Genomic DNA, 20,622 nt, shown 5'->3' on the forward strand with positions numbered 1-20,622 from the left:
AGTGTCATCACTCATCACTTCACCTTCTCCCTCCCACTGCTTTCTCTCTAACAGTGACCAAAATCATCACCTCCCCTTTCACCATTTACTAGAAGCAAGGTAAACCAATCCATTCCTAATCCCAGAGTTTTTCAGAAAGGAGCTTCTGAGGTTTCTATAAAACTACACAATTTCTAGCAGTCTCTATTTAATACCATAATACTTTGAATGGAACCTACTGAAAATGGACCCTGCCATTCTGAGAGTTGGGCTAATTCTTTCTTCCTGTTGAGCTCCCAGCACACATACATTACTAAGGCACATTTAAATGTTCCTGCCTGAACTCACAGCCCCAATACCACTGTTGAAAACCATCTCTATCCCTAAATGAAATAAACTTAAACCTGAATCATAGCCATCTTCTGAATGTCTGTAATTACACACATTTGGGAGCAGCTTTCTGGGATTTTTTTCAGGCATGCCAGACGCATTAACCAGTCCTAGACTTGGCACATTCCCTAAACTTTTCATTTCATATCTCAGCATTTATATATAATCCCGAGGATAATATTAATCAAATAAAATGCATCTCTGTTTAGACTCATATGTAGGTTGGCAAACTTGAAGAATTCCAAAGGTAGTTTTTATATCTGGGGTGTGGTGGGACATAAAAAAAATTGTAAGGTGCTCGAAAAATAACAGTATGGTGGAATGGTTGCAGGTTTTTTTTCTCAGTCTTAATAAAATTCTGAGTCTGTATCCAGTTTGTGATACAGTTTGACAATAGCCATTTTTTTAAAAAATACTGCAAATGAAAAACACCTGCCTGCTAAGCTTTTCTAAGCACCTAATTGTAAACAGCAATAATAACACGTCCTTTTCAGAACCAGTGCCCTTCCTTCTTCCTCATTCTTGTCTGGGATTTCTGGATGCGGCGGTGCAGTGTGATGGACGTACTCAGATTTGCAGTCAGGTGGGCCTAGATTTAAGTCCCAGCCTTGCCATTTAGTAATAATTATTTGACTTCAGACCAGTTGCTTAATGTTGTCTGTTTCCTGATCTGCAAAGTGAAGGTAAAAATTCCTACCTCATAAGGCCTGGCGGGGATTGGGGATAATGTTAGTAAAGCACCTGATATATTATATTCATTGATTCTGAGATGCTCATTTCTTCACACTTTCATATCTCTGAAATCAGGATAATCTTATAATCAGTAAGTAAGCATACTATCATTGTTTAATTGCAACATTTTTATCCCTTTATTTGTGGTGCATATTGTAAAGTGCTTCTTAAGTTTATGGCAAGTTTGATTTGATGAAATACAGTATGCCTGGCTCTCAATGAGTAGTTGTCATACTTATTATTATGATATATTTTTTCTAAGAAAGATTTTAATGGTTATCAGAAAGAATCTGAGTTTTACTAATTTTCCTAGAGCCTAATTTGGAGTACCATTATAATTATTCTTAGGAAAGATAGTATTATCACAAAAATCATAGTGGCTCCTGTTTAACCATTTCATGTCTCGTGAGAACAATGCAAATGTAAAAGGGAGTGGGTTTCATAAGACTTTTAGCAAGAATGTGATTGATGACATTGAATGTGAGGGGCAGCAGTGAGAAGAACAAGTACAGATACAGGGACCTATGCAGACAGACACCAAGGGGACAGCTGACACACACCTATGGAATGGATCCTATATTTTTACAGCTGTAGGAAAGTTAGTACACCAGAATTTTACTTAAAGAGACTTAGAGGTTGAGAGGTATTGGTACCACATATTCATTCTGGCATTTTAGATGGTGTTTTCTTCTTTTCTATCCTGTGCAGACCGAAAATCCCATGACTATTAGTTTGATTCTTCAAGTGTTTGCTGAGTGCCTGCTATGTGCCAAGCTTTATGCTAGACTCTGAGTTAAGAGATGAAGACGATAATTCTTGGCTTCAAGGAATCCCTAGGCCTGACCTGTCTAATGCTGTACTCCTCTGTCCTTCATCCATTTCCTGTATCTTATTGCTTCCAATAGAAAATATAGGAATCATCTCTTTTTTGCATTAGAACATATTTCCTTTGGAACTTTAGTATATTTTCTGGTATTCACTTTCATCAAAAACAAGCATGTCACTGAAAAACAAATTTAAAAACTAACACGATGAAGAATTTGATCACAATTGTAATTAGCAATTTTATCTATCAGTGTAAAAAATATATAAATTACCTATATTTAATGTCAGGTTGGATAGTTTTATAGTAAATTTTTTTAAAAATTTAGAATCTCAATTAAAAATTATTTTGTCTTCAGTGAACTTATTGTGTTCCTTTTTCAGATCTTGGTGTAATGCCTTCTTTCTTTGTCTGGGGATTGCCAAAAGGAATGTTTATGTGCTTGCATGCCCAAATAATTTCTGTGCCAAAGGAACAATGACAAATGCCACACAAGGGAAATGACATTTTCAGGTTTTTTAATTAATATAATGAGAGGAGAAGGAAGGCAGTATTTTAATGCATTTAAATTTTAAATAAATGTACAAAATAGATGAAATGAATGTAAATACATGAGTCTAAAATTATTTAATTTACTCAGTTTTATTGGTATTCAGCATCTATAATAACAGCTAGCAGTAATTGAATACTTGTTATGTGCCCAGCACTATTCTAAGCTCTTTAAGTGTGTGCTTATAACAATCACATGAGACAGATATCATTACCCCCACTTTATAGATAAGGAAACAAGGGCAGAGAGAGTCACTAACATCCTTAAGGGAACATAGCCAACAGAGACATGAGCCAAACCTGGACAGTTCTAATCACTGTATTGCCCTGGAATTGCTAAGTCCATTATTATTCAGGAGACAAAATCAGTAGCTGTTAGAAAAGTTACGCGTTTGGTTAAAGTTATTAAAGTTTGCCATTGAATTTGTCACTGAATAGCTGGGTTGGATTTTAGAGAGAAAAGCAGTATGTACTTAAAATATATTACAAATCTCATCTGTAAACATTGTCACATAATTTTAAAGATAATATTTATTATTTAAAATTAAACTGTCAGAAATCAATTCTAAGTGGATCTAGTACATAAATAATTAGCATTAAGGTAAAGATTATGAAATAAAAACTGGGGTAATTATAATTTTGGGAGTCTAATAAAGCTGGCCTTGAGTACCTACCGCATATGAGGACCAAAAGACGGGGGAAAATCAATGATAACACTCAACTTTTTGACTGGTTATTGGAAGAAATAGTGATAATATTTACTTCTTTTATTAATCACAGAAGCACAGAGTAAGAGAGGCTTAGGAAAGGCAGTGAAGGCTTGAATTTGAGGTGACTGAGATGGTGTGAGGGAATGTTGGCAAAGCAGAGTGAGGAGAGTACCCCCTGGGGTGCAGAGTACCCCCTGGGGTGCAGAGTACCACCTGGGATGGAGGCCTGAAGCCCGGGGCTCTCGGCCTAGCTTTGCTGGTCATTAGCAGGTTGACCTTTGGCCAAGGTACTTGACATCTCTTGGCCTCAGTTTCTGCATCTGATGACCCTGAGGACATTAAGTGTTGTTCAAACTCTGCTCCAAACAGTCCATAAGGTGCCATAGATTCTCTTAAGGGTACGTGAGGAGAAAAGTGCACCCCAGTATAAGCAAACCTAAACAACTACACTTTTACATGTATTTGTGTTTTAGTTTAAACAACGTTTGATACCAGTGGATTAGGTGAGTGCCTCTTCCAGCTCCAAAATTCTCTGTCTCTTGGTCTGAAATCTAAGCTTGGAATTTCCCAACAGGGATAGAAGTTGAATCTGCTGGAATAAGTGAAAGGACAGAGAGCTGAGATTGTGAGCCATTTAGTCCTGACCAGTTAGAAGTCATGACATCCGGAAGGTCTCAGCCTCCATTAGGACCCATCCTTCACAGTGGGAGCCCGTAATGATATTCCTTCGGGGATCGTTGCAGAAGTTTTCAGTTGTTTCTTAATTTTCTAACATCTTTCCAGGTTCCTTGAGGACTTCTTTCCATCCAATTAAAAAATTTCTTTTTTAAATTGTTATCAGCTGGCCCCTGCAAATAAGTTGTCCTTTTCTTGGGCTTTCTTGCTTCTAAGAACTGTCGTCTGCTCTTGTATGTACACTTGCATACGTCTGTGTTTCCCATCCTTCTCCCTCTTCCTCTCCAACATTCCCCATTATTTCCTGCCCAGTCAAGGCCAGATTTTATGATTCAATGTAAATACTGTCTTCAAAGGGTGATTGACTACATTCCAACCCCCTACAGAACAATGTTTTATAGCCCACTAAAATTCAGCTTGGCTGGCAAGTGTGGAATGGAACAGTTTTGATTGGACTAAACAGCACTATGGTAGAGTATGTCTCCTAACCCAGGTCAAATTATTGCATAAGAAACCTGAGTGAATTATGTCATAAAAAACTCATTTGAGACTTGGTTATCTGTCTCTCACCCCCACCCCCCAAATAAAACTGAAGACGTAGGTAAAACCAAGAGTGGGAAATAAGTTTCCCAAAATAATCGTAACTGATGATTTCCAGTGAGTGAGAGAACATGTCCCCAGTCAAACTCAACTCTCTAATACGACTACCAAGCCTCTAGGATTTTGACTTGGCCGCCATTTTGTGGCCAAAGAGCTTTGTGGAATGGAGTTCTTTGTAAAAATCTTCCTAGGTAGGTAGCAAGTGGCTGCAGTGGAAGGTGTTAGGATGTAAAGGAGGGAGGAGAATCCGTAAGTAACCTGGAGGAGATAGATGTTAGGGAGTAAGGTTTCCTTCCTCTGACCTTCAGCAGCGTCCTTAGCATTCGTGGTCGTTCCTGAGGAAGGAGCATCCACGCTTCCTTCCATTGGCGGCAACTTGGCAGTTACGGCACATAGCACAGATGCCTGTTGTATTGCATCAAGTTTACATGCAGCATCAAGTTTTTTAAAAAATGAAATCATTGTAAATTCTGGCAGTTTTTATGGTATAATTAAAATGTCCAACAGGATACCTCTGGGAAACTAAATGCAGTTTTACTATTTATAGAGCCGGCAGAGGTAGTGTTTCTTGCCAACTTTCATATCTTATGACCTATAAATTGCTCTTAATAGCTAATCTGTCATCCCAGCTTCTCATACAAGAAAGCTTGTTTCCTTATTAATCTGTTAATTTGCATCTGCAAAGGACATTTTGAAAACATTAGTTTGAAAACATTGCTGGATTAATGCTGGGCATTATAAGTAATTTATCACCTGTGATAGCAATTCTTAGATCTAGGTAATAGATCTTTCTAACATTGTGTTATTCTTCCAACCCCAATATAATTTTGATAAAAATAATTATCATGAAAACTCCTCTGCTCCCACAGTATTAGAAAAGGCTGACAAGTTACCACGGAGAAGCTATAACTATCACTAGCCGTTCTCTAAGATCATAGTAACGGATTCAAAGCAACTCTTGCAACTATGGTACAGGATACGGTAGAAAGAATTCAGATGTGCACAAATTAGTCTGTTACCTTTTCAGTAACACCTGCAGAATACTCCTCCAATTCTAGGTTTAGGTATTGGGACAAACTGGTTAGATTGATTGTAGTAAACCCGACACCAGTTATTGAGTATGAAAATGATTTAAGACTAAAGACCATGTAATTAAAATGTCCCCTGTATGTGTGATATTTAAGTCTCTTCTTCAGGCTGTGGCTGTGAGTTGATGGTTCTTAGAGATCTCACTTCAGGAAGCTTTCTCCCTGCCAAGAACCTCAATATTTACTTTTTTTTTTTTTTTTTTTTTTTGGTTTGTGTTTTGTTGATCTATTTTTTTTCTATTTTAATCCAAGAAGAATTTGTGGGAGCAGGAAACAAAACATCAAAGGGAAGAAATCAGAGTAATGAGAGGATTAATGTCGTATCGTAGGCTGAAGCCAGGGCAGAATTTGCACATATTATGGGATTATATCTGGCTGTTAAAGGGAGGCTCTGCAGCAAGCCATGTGCCTCCTGGTGACCTAAACAAAAGGATCAATTTGACCACTTATAAGATTCATATTTTTCTTAAGATAAAACCAAAGCAGCTGCTTGGTAGAAGCATTGAAATCTGAAAGAAATTTTCCATTGGTCCTTATAAAGATACATTGGAAATTGTCCTCAACAATATAGATTATCGTTTTTTAAATTATTTTTGTCCATTTGGTTTTGTATGACTATTGAGTAAGCAACTCTAGACCATCATTTAACCTTTTATACAGAATGACTTTATCAGCTCAGTGCTGAATAAGGGTAGATTTGCAGGCTATCATACACTCACTAAATAGGGAGTGTATGTCATGTAGGCCTGTAGGAAGTGTAAGGCCCTGCAGAGCAGGGTTCAATCTTCTGTTTCTACAGGTTTATGTTTGGGTGGCTACTCATTCCCCCTAAATAGGTCTGGAATTTGGGTTCATTACTACTAGTTAGACCCTTGTATCTGGGTAAATACAGGTTTTTAGAAACTAGCTAAGTTTTGGGTTTTAGTACCTAATTCTCCTCAAATTTAGTTTTTCTATAAATGCCTACAATTTCATTATCCAGAAACCTATAGTATTTGGTAAAGGTCTAAAAATTTACTCATCCAGAAACATGGTAATTCAAATAATTGAACTACTAGATAGTGTTACTATAATTGTAACAACTGGAAGGTGGAATTAATTGATGCCCAGTACTGTGTAGGTCAGGCTAGGCCATGTTGTGCTGCAATGACAATACATCCCCAAATCTCTGTGGCTTGAAACAACAAAGGTTTATTTCTTGTGCCCACTAGATACTCATTACAGGTCAGCCAGGGCTCTGTTCCACATTGTCGTGATTCTCACTTGAAGTTCATTTCTGATGGAGCAGTGTGTACCGAAGAGAAGAGAGAAGGTAGTGACGCATGCACTGGTTCCTGAAGCATCCCCTGGCTGTGATCACATTTATTGGCCAAAGAAGGTCACATCGCCGCTCATGCCTGACTTCACGCAGGCAGGGATGTGCCGATTTACCTGCTTGGAAGGAGAGAAGCCCGGCAGCATATGTGTGAACAGCCTGAAAGATTACACTAAATATTAGTAGGGTATCTTATTTTATTCTAATTAGTTATTATTTTAGTTACGCATTTTGTTGCTGCTGTGACTACTGATCTCCCTTCTTTTCATCTACTTCGTAGAAATACATGAAAGTGCAATCTGATCATATCAGTCCCCTGTTTAAACCTGTGACTGTTATTGTCCTCAGGGCGGATTATAAGTCTTCAGTGGAGGTAAACTGTGTGTAGTCAGCTCAGCATGAGAGTAGAGTCTGAAGTATGTGGGTCTGAATCCTGGCTTTGCTAGTAATTGCGTACTTTTAGGGATGTCACTTATCTCTTTGAGGCTAATTTTATCTCACAAATGGATATATAATAATAACACATACTTAACACGTTGCGTACGGATCATGAGAATCTTCACGAGGGATTTAAACCCCGCCGTACGCAACGTGTTAAGAGGGTTGTTACAATGATGAAATGAAGCAGCTTGCATGCTTCAGATTTTAAAAATTGATGGACAAAGAACTCATCCACGCCTTCCTTTCCAGACTCCCCTCCAGCCACCGTTCCCACTCCCAGGTCTAAATAGCTTTGGCTTTCTAATCATTACACAGTCTGTCCTACTTCCTGCGTTTTCTCATGCTGTTTCCATTTCCTAGAATGACCCACTTCTCCAATGAGGAAAAACTCCAATTTATTTATTTTTTTAATCAATAGACTTCATTTTTAGAGCAGTTTTAGATTCATAGAAAATTTAGGAAATAGTCCAGAGTTCCCTCCCTCTTCTCCACTCCGTTTCCCTGTCATTAGCATCTTGTAGTCGTGTGGTATATTTGTTACAATAGCCAATATTGATAACTTATTGTTAACTATAAAGCCCATAGTTTACATTAGGGTTCACTCTTGGTGTTGTACGGCCTATGGGTTTTGACAAAGGTACAATGTCGTGTGTCCGCCATCATAGTATCATGCAGAATAGTTTCACTGTCCAAAATATGCCCTCTGCTCCGCCTATTCATGCTTTCCTCCTGTCCTGCAACCATGCATCTTTTTTGTTCTCTATAGTTTTGCCGTTTCATATGTCATATAGTTGGGGGTCATACAGAAGATAGCCTTTTCAGACTGGCTTCTTTTATTAAGCAGTATACATGTAAGGTTTCCTTCTTGTCTTTTCATGGCTTGATATAGCATTTCTTTTTAGTGTTGAATTATTTATTGTAAGGATGTACCAGGGTTTATTTAACCATTCACCTATTGAAAGACCTGTTGATTGCTTCCAGTTTTTAGCAATTATGAATAAAGGTGTTACATACATTCATGTGTATATTTTTGTGTGGACGTAATTTTTCATTTCATTCGGGTAAATACCTGGCAGCATGATTTGGATTATATCACAAGTGTGTTTAGTACTGTAGGAAACTTCCCAACCAACTTCCAAGTGGCTGTTCATTTGGAATTTCCACCAGCAGTGAATGAGAGTACCTGTTACTCCACATCCTCGCCAGCGTTTGGTGGTGTCAGTTTTGTTGTGGATTTCAGCCATTCTAACAGGTAGATAGTGGTATCTCGTTGTTGTTTTAATTTGCAATTCCCTAATGACATAAGATGTGGAGCATCTTTTCACGTGCTTATTTGTCATTGATATGTCTTCTTTGATGAGGTGTCTGTTCAGATCTTTTGCCCATTTTAAAATTTGGTTGTTTGTTTTCTTATTGTTAAATTGGAAGATATTTTGTATATTTTGGATACAAATTCTTTGCCAGATTTGTGTTTTACAAATATTTCCTCCCAGCCTGTGGCATGTCTTTGTATTCTCTTAACAGTGTCTTCTTCAGAGCAGTTTTTTATTTTAATGAAGCCTAAGTTATCAGGTTTTCTTTCATGGGTTATGCCTTTGGAGTTGTATCTAAAACTCATTTCCAAACCCCACATCCCCTCTATTTTCTCTCATGTTATCTTCTAGGAGTTTTATAGTTTTGCATTTTACATTTAGGTCCATGATTTAGTTCCAATCAATTTGCTCAAAAGGTGTAAGGTGTGTATAGATTCACATTTTTTTGCATGTGGATGCCAGTTGTTCCAGTACCATTTGTTGAAAAGACTATCCTTTCTCCACTGAATTGCCTTTGCTCCTTTGTCAAAAATCATTAGACTATGTTTGTATTAGTCTAGAGAATTTTCTTGAGTATATTAATGAATGAACAAATGAACCAACCAGCCAACAGAGTGAAAACACTCCTATGTCTCTGTAAGCTTTGACCACTTGCAATGAGGGGCTTTTACCAACATTACCATGTTTCCCCGAAAATTAGACCGAGCTGGGCCATCAGCTCTAATGCGTCTTTTGGAGCAAAAGTTAATATAAAACCCGGTCTTATTTTACTATAATATAAGACTGGGTATGATATGATATGATATGATATGATATGATATGATATGATATGATATGATGATATGATATGATAATATAGTGTAGTGTAGTATAGTATAATATAATATAACACCAGGTCTGATATTAATTTTTGCTCCAAAAGATGCATTAGAGCTGACTGTCCGGCTAGGTCTTTTTTTCAGGGAAACACGGTATATGTAGGACATACCAATGATTCTAAAATACTGCTAGGTAGAGAGTGGATTTCCTTCTATATACATTTGTAGATGACTAATATGAGTAATATGCTTCAGCGTATCAAGATAATGACACTTCTCACTACAAGTGGGGCAAACTTGTGTTATATTTTTTAAACATGATGTAACTTCATGTTCTGTTTTCTGGTCATCTTCTACCACGTCTTTGAAATGAATAAAGCTAAGTGAGAATTATCTTGGATGAGGTAGAAAGAGAAATTAAAATCTAAAATTTTTGAGCATCTTCCTTGTGCCAAGTACTGAACCGCACTCTTTACAAGTATTTTCTTATTTAGTACCTATCAAGGCACTATGAGGTAGTAATATTCCCATTTTACAGATGAAGAAACTGAGGCTCAGGTATTGCATAACTTGTGCAGTATCACATAGTTTGTCATTTGAACCCATGATTCCAGGGTCTGTCCCTATTATTTTACATCCCTCGGCCTCTTGGATTTTAGAACCTTGAGTTTGTGGGCACGGAACTGGTAGGGAATGCAAGGTGCGTGTGGATTTGGGCAGTAAAAAAGAAAAACCATGTTTCTGGTACTCAGTTATATCAAATATTCTCTCTATATGTATTTAATCCTCCCACAAAATATAACCCTTATGAAAAACACATACAATAAGGGGGAAACTGCTAGATGTGAAGGAAAACATGTTTAAGTCTTCAGAATAATGTTTAATGGTAGTGTCATCAATGTGGTTATAGTTTGGGCAGTTTATACTCTCTATTTTATGTATCGAACTAAAAGCCCTTAAAGGTGGTTTGAAAAAACATGAGCAAATTTCCTTCTCTAGCTCCATGTCCCACGGAACCGACTTGTCAGCTGTAGATCTGCACATATTCGGGTCGCAGAGCAAGGGGTGATGATTTCTGTGCACTGAGTCTGCAGCTGGGAATCATGCTTTGGCAAGAACATGAGTGATTTATACATCTTGTAAAGAGAAAAGGATTGTCTTATTCCAACCAGATAGTTTGTTAGCGTAACCGTTTGTGTGCATTTTAGTATTCAAATACAGATGTTCCAAAATGTTTCCACTGTGGGAAGCAGCTGCTGCTATTCTAGCACAAAAATCTCAGAGAGATTAATATACAAAGGCAGCGTGAACCTTAGTGGCAAATGCAGCATCTGCTTGAGGTGGGGCCTGTGATTCCCCGTAGATAGTAGGTCTTCAGATTCTCGTTAACAGCCTGAAACCATGTTTCACATCTAAGCGTATTCTACAGGAACAGGAACAGAGACAAGTGATTAATTTGTAATGCACTTAGCTGATAAATATCCTCACATGTTACTTGCCCAGGGGGCTGGAAAACACCGGACTTCATTTCCTATGGCAACTGATAGCGATATAGATGTTTGGTCATAATGACTGACGTTCTCACTTGCCGTTACGAGCTTCTGCTTGGTAAGAGGGCTCGGCCCCGCCAGCCTGCAGTCACAAAACGTTCATCTACACCTGGGTGATGCATTCCCAGGGAGCTTTGCAGTTTACTCAGGACACTCACGGGCACTGCTTCAGCTGAGCCCACCCTAGCGCTGGGAAGTATGTACTTTATCATTATCAACACAATTTGCATATAAAGTAAACACAGGTAAAGAAGTGAAGTGACTTAACACAGTTATGTACCCAGGGCCTCTGACTCTAACTCCTGTTCCATTCTTACACAACATCAAGCTGGCGCTCTAATTTCAGAGGCTGTGATGTTTGCTTCATAAATTATATCGTCCTTGCTAGAGATGCTGGTTTCCAGGACACCTGCCATGAAGCGTCCTAGCCTAACAGCACTGCCTGGTAACCAGAGGGTGCCAGGGGAGAGCTAATGCAGTAGTCCTGCCTCTGTCCCTCACACCCCAGAGGGGAAAGGCCCAAATACTCCCTTTCCTTATGTTCAGATAGTTTCAGCAAATGAGCTCCTATGCCTCCCTGGCGTTTGGAGAAATGAAGACCCAAAGCATCCCGGGGCTGTCATTTGGAGTTGCCATAAACCAGAAGTTCCTAAGAATAGGGCCACCTGGGGTGTGGTGCCTGCCCCAGGCCTTATAAATCCATCCCCTGCAATGTTCAAGAGCCCATTGCCTCCAACCACATCTACTGTTTAGAATTATTGAGTGAATTATTTATGGTTTACACATTTGTCAGAGGTTCCTGGCTGAGTTTGAAAACGCTCAGGTCCTAGCTTATGGGACCTAGCAATGGCTGTCTGGAAAACCAAGGCTCGGAGAAGTTAAGTTTCTAACGGTGCCCAGACCTAGTAAAGGGCAGTGCACTTCTGAACCAAGTACATCTGATTCTAAGTCATACTAGCTCCATAGTCCATGTGCTTTACTTTGAGGGCAACAAAAATTTGCAGGTGGGAGGGTTTGTGGACTGTGCCCTGCTTCCCAGCCAGGCCTTGGTGGAGAAGAACCCCACAGAGTGAGGTGGGGAGGGCCCACTAGAGAAGTAGAGACAAGAGGCTGAGTCCCTGGGCTTGCAGCAAAGGAGGAAGAGGTAGATTGTCGGGCAGAGGTGAGGAGTTGTAAGCAGAAGGCCCATGCACGGTGAGCTCACAGGAAGTCCTGACCTCCAGTCCTAACGACTGTGGGAGCCTGAGGCCAGTACACATCCAAGTGGCATGCTCTTTGGTGACGTCATAGCTGCTTCTGCCAGAATCACACTGCTACAGCATTGTGACTTGCATGGAATTGTTTCTGCTCTCTACCACTCAGGACAAAAAAGAAAAAAAAAAAGGAAATTTGTATGTATTTAGTTCCTCTCTATTTTCCTAAAGCTTTTGTGGGAACATCTGTGAAATGATAAAAGCAACTTAAAATGATATGAAACCCTTTGCACATGTGCGAAGCTTCATGACGATGGTCAGCGTCTCAGTTATTTTGATCAAGAACAATTTCACAGGCAAAAGAAATTGGGTAGCAAACGTATTAATATTTTATTAAAATATGAATAAAAGTGTTGTGAAGCACACAGGCACAGAACACATCTCATAAGAAAATACCCTAACCCAGCGTGTGGCAGGCTCCTTGTTCTTCCTCCTTAGCCTGGAGGCCCTGGCGAAGACGACCTGCCTGCTTGTGACAAAGCACAAGTATCACATGTTCTGCCAGCGTCACATGTGCATGTTAAGAAGGGGAGCAACATGAAGGGCGGGGGCTACGTGGCTCCAGCTGTATGCACATTATACGTGGCTCCAGCTGTATGCACATTATACGTGGCTCCAGCTGTATGCACATTATACGTGGCTCCAGCTGTATGCACATTATACGTGGCTCCAGCTGTATGCACATTGTAAAGGAAGGAAAGGACAGGCAAGCCTACAACGTGTAGCATGAAAAGAAGGGCAGAAAAAGCCCCGTGTAACTTCCCTTTTAAGTCTGCAAAGGAGGGAGAAACTAAAGACGAGAATCTAAGACTATATGCACTTGGTAAGATTCTAGAACCTATATGTCATCTCCTTTTTTATTTTTGTTGTTCCCATTTGATTCACTATACTGACACAGTCATTTTCATGAAAACTTATAACACAAAAAGGGCTCGTGTACTTTTCTGTAGGCAAGAAATGCATGAGTGACAAGCAGAGTGAGGGGACTAGGAAGAGAGCATCTTTCTGTTCAGAGGCTGGGGTCCGAAGAGCCTCTAGGCAAGAAAAGCAAAGCTGGAAGAGCCAATGTGGGCCTGAAAAGGGGGTGATGAGGCCCAGTGGGGACCACCCCATTCAGAGGTGGAGGTTGTAACCCGCCCATTGTTTACCTGTAGGGCTCACCCAGACCTAAGCCCTCCCAGTAACCAGCACTGATGAAGTCACTGAGGGAACAAAGATAAGAACAGGATCCTCCAGTGGGCCCTTTGTCACAAGGTGGCCAGTCACCCTAAGCATCTGCCTTACCATGAATGTATCTATTTGCTTTGGGAGAAGACAAGTCTAGAGAAATGCTCAGGCGTGCAAAGAGCCAAGCATGGTTTTCTCCTATGAATTTGCTACGCTGTATTATACGTAGTCATTAATTTTGGTTTGCGGCAACATTTTCTTATACTGCAGAGGTTAATAGCTATCAACAGAGCCGTGATATCATAATATTAGAAATGTCAGTGTCTTTCAGATGCTCCGTGGAATACAACCTGTTTCTGTGAGATTAGGTATTGAAAGTTACTAATTAAATTACCATTGTCTTGTATTAGGAACTTTCTGTTTGGATGTGCTCTTTTTCAGTTCTGCATACGTCTGTGAACCACTGATAGAAGTTAGGAATTGGATTGGATGGTTACAGGCAATCTCTGTCACATTCTATCTGCTGAAACAAAGCCGAACCGTTTTCTGATGTGCTTTCATGTCTCTGCCTTATTCTTTTTCTCCAGGCAGCTTCATCAGCGCTGAGCAGCCTGGGCCACGTGTACACAGCCATTGGAGACTACCCCAACGCCCTGGCCAGTCACAAACAGTGTGTGCTCCTTGCCAAGCAATCCAGAGACGAGCTTTCCGAAGCCCGAGAGCTCGGCAACATGGGGGCCGTGTACATCGCCATGGGGGACTTTGAGAATGCTGTGCAGTGTCACGAGCAGCATCTGAAGATAGCCAAGGACCTGGGCAACAAGCGCGAGGAGGCCCGGGCCTACAGCAACCTGGGCAGCGCCTATCACTACAGGAGGAACTTCGATAAGGCCATGTCTTACCACAACTACGTGCTGGAGCTGGCACAGGAGTTGATGGAGAAGGCCATCGAGATGCGGGCCTACGCTGGCCTGGGCCATGCTGCCAGGTGCATGCAGGATTTGGAGAGAGCCAAACAGTACCATGAGCAGCAGCTGGGCATTGCTGAGGACCTCAAGGACCGGGCGGCGGAGGGGCGAGCGTCCTCCAATCTGGGTAAGGACACAATTGCTTGCAAGACCCAAGCTCAGTGCCATCGGCTGGAAATAGCTGGGGTAGCCCACTGTCTTTTACAGAAATCTGTGTGTTTATATTCAGAAGAATCTCCCAGGGTGTGTGTGGTATATTTCCTTCAGATAGATTTCCTTGGAGCCCGCCTGCTCTAAATCACGTGATCCTTTCTGTCATCACGGAGCTCTAAGGATTAGAACTCTGAATTACTGGAAAAACAAAACACCCCAACCTTTTAATCTGTCTAGAGAGAAGAGAGACCAGATTTATCTAATTAGAGAGAAGGGGAATGAAATAAAGATATAAAGAGCTATGTTTGGTTTAAATGAAAGAGAAGCCGTTAGGAAGTCGTCAATGAAAGAGAATTTGAGAGGATTTTTGTTTAAAGGGATCTCTTTACTTGGTGACTTTAACCCACAGGAAATGTATTTCTCCTTAGAAGTATGTATATTCACAAATGATATTTCTAGTTTTAGTACAAATGCAAAATTATTTTTTGAAAGATCTATTTAAATAAGATAGATTTGCACTGTTTTACTAGTACTTGGTTACAGTTAAGACATTTATAAATTTGGGGGAATTTATATGTAATGGTAAGAGACAATAGATGTTGTTAACTGGCTACTTTTTAGAAGACGTTGTTATCTTGTCTCTGTACCCAAACAGATGTGGGTTCATACTGAATGGAAGTATAAGCTAACTCATCCCTGTGCTTGGAGCCCCCTGGTCTGTCCTGTGTCCACAGGGACCAAGGGGGGGTGAGGACAGGACAAGGAAAAGGCGACCTTATTGGTATTAGCGTGTGCTTATCAGATATTAGTAGCAGCAGGATATAAAAAACAGCCCCTTATGTGACCTTCAAAACCAAGGTACCTCATCTCTCTTATAATTTTAGCACTACTCCTCCCTCCCCACACCTCTGTTTATTGTAACCATGTGTTTTGTGAGTATGGGTGTTAGAAAATGTCTGGCAGATCCCTGGAGATGACTCTGAAGATGGTACTGAGATCAGAATGAGAGTCTAGAGCGTCTGTAAGGACCTTAGAAATAAGCTCTTAGCATTATATATTCCTTCAACAGACGACAAGCGTTTATTGAGTCATTGCTATGTGCTGAATCCTCCATAGTTGCCTTAAGGGACAGAGAAGTGGCCTCCCTGAGAGACAGTGTTAATAATGTCATATTGCTGTGAAATCCTAGAAGAGAGACCCTGAGGGCTGGGAATAACCTAGAAAGCTCTTGGGGGAGATTAGACCCTGGTGGACCTTGCAGAACAAGTGAGGTTTGGTCAGGAATGGAATGGCATTGATGGTAAGGGACATGTGAGGGAAGGGATGAGACGCAATAGGTTGGCTTGTCTCAGGGATGGGAGCAGGATTAGCCTTCGCGAATGTGCTAGAGGGTGCGAGAAGATTAGTATGAAAACTAGGCGAGGGATTTGCTCTTGAAGGTTTTGAAATGTAGGAGTAAGAAGACAGACTAGATATTTAAGGAAAACAAGTCAATCAGTGGCACGGGGGTAGATTGGAGGGCTTAGAACCTGGAGTTTAGACGGCTGTGCATATTGGACTAGTCACGTTTTCTTTATCATCTTGTATTAGTTTGGGTAAGTTGTATTTTCTAAAGACTTTGTTTATTTCATTAAATTGTTGAATTTATTGGCATAAAGTTGTTGATAATATTTCCTTATTTTCCTTTTAATGCTGGTAGGATTTATAGTGATACACTCTCTTTTGTTTCTGTTATTGGTAGTTTGTGTTTTGCACCTTGTATCACCCTCGTTTTCTGGATCATTCTAGCTGGAGATTTATCAATTTTCTTGGTCATTCTTGTTAATTTTTTATTGCTTGTCTGTTTTTTATTTCATTTCTTTCCAGTCTTATTTTTAATAATTTTCTTTCTCTTTTAAGCATTTTATTTTGCTTTTATTAGTTTCAGGTGTACAAAACAAGATAATGATTAGAACAGTGGTTAGGCACTTATACAATTTGTGAAGTGATCCCCCTAATAAGTCTAGTATTCACCTGATACCACACATAGGTTTTACAACATTATTGACTATATTCCCCACACTTTGTTCACATCCCCGTGACTGTTTTGTGACTACCCATTTATACTGCCTAATCGTTTTCTTCTTGCTTCTTACTGTGGGTCTTCTTCCTAGATTCTCAAGGTTGAACCTCAGATCATTGATTCTAGACCTTTATTCTTTCTAATATATGAGTAACCATTTAAAAAATATAAAATTTCTTCTAAAAACTGCTTTAGCAGCATCCAATAATTTTTTATGTATTATGTTTTTACCTTCATTGGTTTAAAATATTTTCTAAACTCATTTGTGATTTCCCTGTAACCCCTGTGTTATTGACCAATGTTGTTTAATTGTAAAATATGTGGGATTTCCTAGATACTTTATTGTTATCAAATTCTAGTTTAAGTTCATCATGGTCAGAAAACACACTTTGTACCATTTCTTTTTTTTTTTTCTTTTTTAGATTTTTTTTTTTAATTAAATTTATTGGGGTGACAATTGTTAGTAAAATTACATAGATTTCAGGTGTACAATTCTGTATTACATCATCTATAAATCCCATTGTGTGTTCATCACCCAGAGTCAGTTCTCCTTCCATCACCATATATTCGATCCCCCTTACCCTCATCTCCCACCCCCCACCCCCCGCCCCCGTTACCCTCTGGCAACCACTAAACTATTGTCTGTGTACCATTTCAATAGGTATAATGCTCTATAGATGTTCAGTTAGGTCAAAGTTATCTCTGTGTTTTAAAAATTTTTGTCTATATGTTTTGGCAGATGCTAAGAAGGAAGCTGTTAAAATCTCCAACTATTATTGTGGACTTGTCAGTTTTTTTGTTTAATTCCGTGGAACATGACTTCTGTACTTTGAAGGTCTCTCATTGGGTGAATATTCATTCATTTATGATCTTTTTGTCTTCCTGGCAGATTGGCACTTTTATCACTATGAAATATCCTTTTTTATCATTGGTTATACCTTTTTGTCTTGAAGTCTACTTTATCTGATACAAATATACACACTCCTACCTTTTTATGCTTACTGTTTGTGTGGTTCATGTTTTTCTGTCTATTTACTTTCTATTTCTGTGTTTTGATATTTAAAGTTTGTTTACTACAGATAATGTCTAGGTGTTGCTTTTTTATTGGTTTTGGTAATTATAGCCTTTTAATCGAAGAATTTTCATCTATTTAACACTTAAGGTAATTACTGATATTGTTGGATTTAAGTCTATCATTTTCCTATTGGTTTTCTGTTTGTCCCATTTATATTTTGTTCTCTGTTCTTTGCTGCCTAGTGCAGATTAGTTCAGTCATATAGATTTTGTTTTAATTTGCCTATTTGCTTTTCAGCTCTACCTCTTTGTAATATTTTTTGGTGGTTGCTCTAAGGATTGCATTATGTATCTTTAACTTTTCATAGTCTACTTTAAGCTAATATCCTACCACTTTCTGTGAAATATAAGTACCTTACAACTTTATGGTTCCATTTACTCTCCACTCCCTGTGCTTTATGCTTTAGTTGTGACATATTATTACACCTAAATTCTTTTTAAACTCCTTAATAAATCTCTTTTTTGTATTAAATAATTATTTTAAAGAATTAAGAGGAAAAATAATGTTTTCTCTTTATACACTTATTTATCATTAATTACCACATAATATTAATGTATTCTTTCCTAAGCATCTGAGTTTCTATCTGGTATCACTTCCCTTCAGGCTAAAGAACTTCATGTAGTATTTCTTGTGGTGCAGGTCTGCTAGTGATACATTTTCTTCATTTTTCTTTACTTTAAAATGTCTTTATTTCACACTTATTAATGAAGGCTATTATTTGCTGAATATAGAATTCTAGGTTGATACTGTTTTTTCTTTTAGCAGGTTAAAGTTGTCTTTTCAATGTCTTTTGGTCCCCATTATTTCTGATAAAAATCAATGGAATTAATAATCTGTATCACATGTGCTAATTTTTTCATGACTGCTTTCAAGATTTCCTCTAACTTTGGTTTTCAGCAGTTTAACTATAATATACCTAAATGTGGCTTTTTTGGGGTATTTTTTCTTCCTCTGGTTCTTTGAGCCTTTGAATCTGCAGATATACGTCTGACAATTACGTTCTCGAACTTGTTGCAAAGATGTTGCTAACCTTTTTTGATAGCACAGGGGTTATTCATTATGAATTTGTATCAACTAGACAAACAATTAACCAGGTTTACTATTTGGAAGTGCTGAAAAGGCTGCATGAAAAAGTTAGATGATCTGAACTGTTCGCCAACAATTCATGGCTCTTGCATCACGACAATGCACCAGCTCACACGGCACTGTCTGTGAGGGAGTTTTTAGCCAGTAAACAAATAACTGTATTGGAACACCCTCCCTACTCACCTCATCTGGCTCCCAATGACTTCTTTTTTTTTTTAAAGATTCTATTGGGGAAGGGGAACAGGACTTTACTGGGGAACAGTGTGTACGTCCAGAACTTTTTTTTTTCCAAGTCAAGTTATTGTCCTTTCAATCTTAGTTGTGGAGGGCGCAGCTCAGCTCCAGGTCGAGTCTGCGTTGCTAGTTGCAGGGGGCACAGCCCACCATCCGCTTGGGGAGTCGAAACCGGCAACCTTGTGGTTGAGAGGATGCGCTCCAACCAACTGAGCCATCTGGGAGCTCAGCAGCAGCTCAGCTCAAGGTGCCATGTTCAATCTTAGTTTCAGGGGGCGCTGCCCACCATCCCTTGCGGGACTCAAGGAATTGAACTGGCAACCTTGTGATTGAGAGCCCATGCTCCAACCAACTGAGCCATCCGGGAGGCAGCTCAGCTCAAGGTGCCGTGTTCAATCTTAGTTGCAGGGGGCGCTGCCCACCATCCCTTGCGGGATTCGAGGAGTTGAACTGGCAACCTTGTGGTTGAGAGCCCATTGGTCCGTGTGGGAATCGAACTGGCAGCCTTCGGAGTCAGGAACATGGAGCTCCAACCGCCTGAGCCACCGGGCCAGCCCCCCCCACCCCCACCCCCGTGACTTCTTTCTTTACCTAAAGATACATGAAATATTGAAAGGAAGACATTTTGATGACATTAAGGACGTCAAGGGGAATATGATGACAGCTCTGATGGCCATTCCAGAAAAAGAGTTCCAAAATTGCTTTGAAGGGTGGACTAGGTGCTGGCATCGGTACATAACTTCCCAAGGGGAGTACTTCGAAGGTAACTGTGGTGATATTCAGCAATGAGGGATGTAGCACTTTTTCTAGGATGAGTTCACAAACTTAATTGTCTGACCTCGTATATCTTCCCTCAAATTTAGGAAATTTTTACCTATTTTTAAAAGAATATTTCTTCTTGCCCATTCCTTCTCTCTATTTATGAGACTATGCATTGTTTTAGACCTTTTGGTATTTTCCTGTCTACTACTGAGGCTCTGTTAGTGTTTTTAGTCTTTTTCCTATGTGTTCTTCAGGTTTGAAAATATCTGTTAATCTGTCTTCAAGTTCACTGACTTTCTTTTGTCATCTCCAGTCTTCTGTTAAACCCATCCAGTGATGCAGAGTTGGGGATTCCCTAAGACCATTCTAACTTCTGACATCAATTGCAAGCAGGGGTCCCCAAGACCACCCTCACGTATAGTAATTCACTAGAAGGACCCACACAATTCACTGAAAGTGGTTATACTTACAGTTACGATTTATTACAATGAAAGGCTATAGATTAACATCAGCCAAAGGAAGAGCGACATGAGGTAGAGTCCAGGAGAGTTCCAAGCTTGAAGCTCCCAGCTGCTTTCTCCCAGTGGAGTCAGGGATAGTGCTAGCTCCTCCAAGCAATGACGGTGACAGTATGCATAGAGGATTGTCATCCAGAGAGGCTCACTTGAACTTTGGTCTCTAAAGTTCTTACTGGACATTGGTCACATGGATACGGTCGAACACCTGTGTGGGTGATCTTAGTTTAGAGCCGCTTTGGAGGTTGGGCCAAAAGCCCCTGCCCTAAATCGATTTGTTAGCAACCATCGACTATCTGGCATGGCCAATACGCTCCCATAAACAAAGGCAGGCCATTCGAAGGACTTCGAGATTGCCTTCCAG

General features: G+C 39.7%; 1 protein-coding gene across 3 annotated transcripts in view; it reads left to right on the plus strand.

The window, feature by feature from the left end:
* TTC28 (tetratricopeptide repeat domain 28) overlaps window positions 1-20,622 on the plus strand; it is a 611,103-nt gene that overhangs the window by 421,795 nt on the left and 168,686 nt on the right. For all 3 annotated transcript variants that reach the window (XM_074321572.2, XM_074321573.2, XM_074321574.2), the window contains one exon: window positions 13,991-14,498. In XM_074321572.2, the coding sequence (XP_074177673.2) occupies window positions 13,991-14,498 (508 nt within the window). The remainder of the gene's footprint in view (window positions 1-13,990; window positions 14,499-20,622) is intronic.

Source organism: Rhinolophus sinicus, chromosome 9 (assembly GCF_057876585.1).
Source record: "Rhinolophus sinicus isolate RSI-liver-muscle chromosome 9, RSI-T2T, whole genome shotgun sequence".
In the NCBI taxonomy this organism is placed as follows: Eukaryota; Metazoa; Chordata; class Mammalia; order Chiroptera; family Rhinolophidae; genus Rhinolophus; species Rhinolophus sinicus.